Here is a 3,454-nt window from a genome sequence, read left to right as displayed (position 1 = left end):
TCTTTCATATGCTCAAACACTGGAATATTTGGTTGCTACCATATCAACTACCTTGCAAACAAGAACAAAACCATTTGCAGAATGTATTAAATGAGTAACACTACGCAACCCTGGGGTAGAAAAAGCCTAGTGGCCAGTGCTGTGGCATAGCAGGTAAAGTCACCACCAGAAGTGCCAGAATCCCATATGGGCACTAGTTGGAATCCTGGCTGCTCCACTTCCGATCCAATTTTCAGCTATGGTCTGAGAAAGTAGTAGAAGATGGCCCAAGTACTTGGGCCCCTGCACCCGAGTGGGAGACTTGTAGGAAGCCACTATCAAGTGGCTTCAGATTGGCTCAGCTCCGGCCACTGCAGCCATTTGGGGAGTGAACCAGCAGATGGAAGACCTCTTTCTTTCTCTCTCTCTCTCTCTCTCTCTATCCACGCCTCTGTAACTCTGCCTTTCAAAAAATAAAAAACGTAATAGTCCAACATTTGGAGAATTTACAATCATAACAACCATGGTGGAAGACTATTCATGCCTTCTGTGATACAGTTTCAGAGCAGCGAAGTTTAAAGTAAAAAAAAAAAAAAATTAGCATATGCATAATTTCTCCACCAATTTGTGTTTGTCAACCATTTAGTTAACTTTTCCACTTGAAAAAATAAATGAAATAGAAAGCCAGAAACCATGTTTCACATCTAAGTTAGTACAATTACAGCAGCTATAACTCAGGACACAAAACAGCATCACAATGCTGCCCAGGGTCAGCTTATAATGAAATTAAGTTCTTCACAATAAGTTCTTTACACTACTGGCTAACGTACATATGAACAAAAATTTCTAATTTGGAGAGAAACAAATACTGCTCTGATCAAACCCAAGGATACAAAAACCCCAAGATCCACAATAGAGAAGTTATAATCACTAATAAGGTGGCTGAAGACTGTTCATGCTTTCTTCTACAACAAAGTTTCAAAGCAGTTATAGTTCAAAACAAAACCTTTTTACAAAACTGTGACATCTGTACAATGTCTCCACCAGTTTTCACGTGCAAACCATTAGTTAACTTTTTCACTTGAGAAACAAAAAGCAAAAGAAAATCAGACAGTATCATTCACTATCTCGGAAGTAAATACAATTACATCAGCTACAACTCAAGATACAGAAAGCATCACCAATGCTGCCCGGGGACTGTCTATGATGAAATTAAGTTCTTGGCACCACTGACTAATATAGACATGAACGAAAATTCCTAGATTTGGGGAGAAACACTGCCGCTCCTATGGTCTCCTCTGCTGCTGCTGTTGCACGCCTCACGCTTACGAACCTTTTAAGTTGCTCTTGGTTTTCTCAGTTTCCTTGCCTTTGGGGCTCTGGATCTGCTTGCCCTGACACTGCAAGATGCCGCCTGCGCTGTTGTTTTCTGCTTTAACACTGTCCAGTCAAACGCATAGTCATACTGGTAGTTCAGGGTCCCGAAAAGGTTGCGGAAGAGCTGCCTCAGATACGTGTAATCCGGGGCTTCCTCAAACTTCAGTCCACGACAATACTTCAAGTACGTGGCAAACTCTTCAGGGAACCCCTTGCATAAAACTTCAACGGGCGTGGACATCTTCTTGTCACGGATTTTTTCAAAAGCTTGCTTCACTGTTGCAGCCCTTACTCGTTGCCAGGGCAGGCTGCCTCTGTTAAAATACATCAAAACATAGCCTAAGGACTCCATGTCATCTCGGCGACTCTGCTCCATCCGGAGATGTGCATTGATGCTGGCATACTGAGCGGTGCCAATGAAGACTCTGGCCTCGCTGCACGCTATGTGTTTCTTGGTCCTGCTGTCTCGGTAGGCTTTGGCCAACCCAAAATCAATGAGGAATACCTGGTCCTGTACCGCGAAGGAGGGGTCCCGAGAGGCACTCGCAGCTCTGCCTCTCTTCCTCCTCCGCGCTGGAGATTCCAAACACTTCCTACAGGAGCCCTCAGTACCCATTAGAAAGTTATGGGGCTTAATGTCTCCGTGTATGAAGTTCTTCGTATGCACATATTCCAGCCTGGTGATCATCTGGTCGGCCAACATCAGGACAGTTTTCAGCGTGAACCTTCTGGAACACAAGTTGAAGAGGTCTTCGAGGCTAGGTCCCAGGAGATCCATGACGAGCACATTATAGTCTCTCTCCTGCCCATACCACTGGATGCGGGGGATGCCGACCCCACCCTGGAGAATCTTGTAGAGTCGGTGCTCTTCCCGCAGTGTGGGGCTCGCGGCGTGCTGCGACTCCAGCTTCACGGCCCACTGCTTGCCGTCGGTGACGCTAACAGCCAGGAAAATGTCCCCGAAGCCACCAGACCCTATCTTCCTTAGCAGCTTGTATTTGTCTGCCACAACGAATCTGGTCTCGGCGCCGCTGGTGCTCGCCATGCTGACACCCAAGATGGAGGCTGCGCTGAAGCGCCGGCGGCGCCGAGGGCACGACGCAGGCCTCGAGGGCTCGCCCACGGGGCAAAGCTACACGGGTGGCAGCAGGGAGCAGACGCCGGAGGCCTCCGGGGACGTTTCAGGGCCCTGCCTCGAACCGCGGGGACCTGTTCCCCGCCACCCGGGCTCCTGTGTACCAACGCGCCGAGGCCGGGAGGTGGGTCTGCGGCTGGCCCGCTGGCCCACTTTGCGGCTGGCCGGCCGGCCCACTCCTTCCCCGGGCGCTTCCGCTGCCTTGCTTTCCGGCCGCGTCGCGAGCTGGGAACGCGCTGTGGTAATTTCAGCAGGTGAGCCATCTTCATCTTCCTTAGTTACGTGGTAGCTTGGGATCTTGGGCCTTCTCACTTTGGGAGTATACCAGTGTCCCGGAGGCTCCCTCTGTTCTTGAGCCTTTGGGCTACCACTGGGAGTTAACCATTGCTTCCTCTCTCATGGCTTTTGGAATTGGACTGAATGTCATATCCAGGCTTCCTGGGTCTCCAGTTTGCAGATGGCAGATCATGGGACTTCTCAGCCTCCATAATTGAGTACTCAACTTCAAAGTCATAGAGGTCCCTCTTAGAGATACTGAGGACAGGACAGGAAAGCTTGGCCAAGTGGCACAGGTCCTGTAGCCGATTCCAAGAAGACTTGTAATACACACCGCAGCCTGGAACAAGGGGGCAGAAAGAACCATTACAGGGCAACCTGACTGGGCAAGAGGCCTGAAATCCTCTCTGGGCCATCCCAAGACCTACCTAAGATTCAGGGAAATTGATCCCCAAGATCTTCCCAAAGTGAAAAATCCTGCCGACAGCAACCAGCCACTCCAGTGAACCCCAGTGCTCACTGCCTGAGGCTAGCCCTGTGTCAGTGAACTCCAAAGTGGGGTTTGCTACATCCGTTGGCCTAAAAGAATCTTCCAAGAGTGTCAGACTCCCTCTACACTAGTCCTAAAACTACTTATATTGTGGATCACCTTTCTTTCCACTTTGCAAAAGAAAGGGAACAACACCA

The 3,454-nt window shown here is 49.3% G+C and overlaps 1 protein-coding gene across 1 annotated transcript; it reads right to left on the bottom strand.

Moving 5' to 3' along the window:
* Positions 1–414: 414 nt before the first annotated feature.
* On the bottom strand, positions 415–2,479 carry LOC100355977 (casein kinase I). Its single transcript, XM_051827791.3, is given in 2 exon segments — positions 415–1,378; positions 1,381–2,479. Coding segments are annotated over 2 exon segments (1,095 nt in total). The 5' UTR covers positions 2,402–2,479; the 3' UTR covers positions 415–1,304.
* Positions 2,480–3,454: the final 975 nt, after the last annotated feature.

This window comes from Oryctolagus cuniculus, chromosome X (assembly GCF_051225735.1).
Source record: "Oryctolagus cuniculus isolate XC-2025 breed Fujian yellow rabbit chromosome X, ASM5122573v1, whole genome shotgun sequence".
In the NCBI taxonomy this organism is placed as follows: domain Eukaryota; kingdom Metazoa; phylum Chordata; class Mammalia; order Lagomorpha; family Leporidae; genus Oryctolagus; species Oryctolagus cuniculus.
Note: the sequence above shows the minus strand (reverse complement) of the source record. Positions and strands in the feature narration are given on the sequence as shown.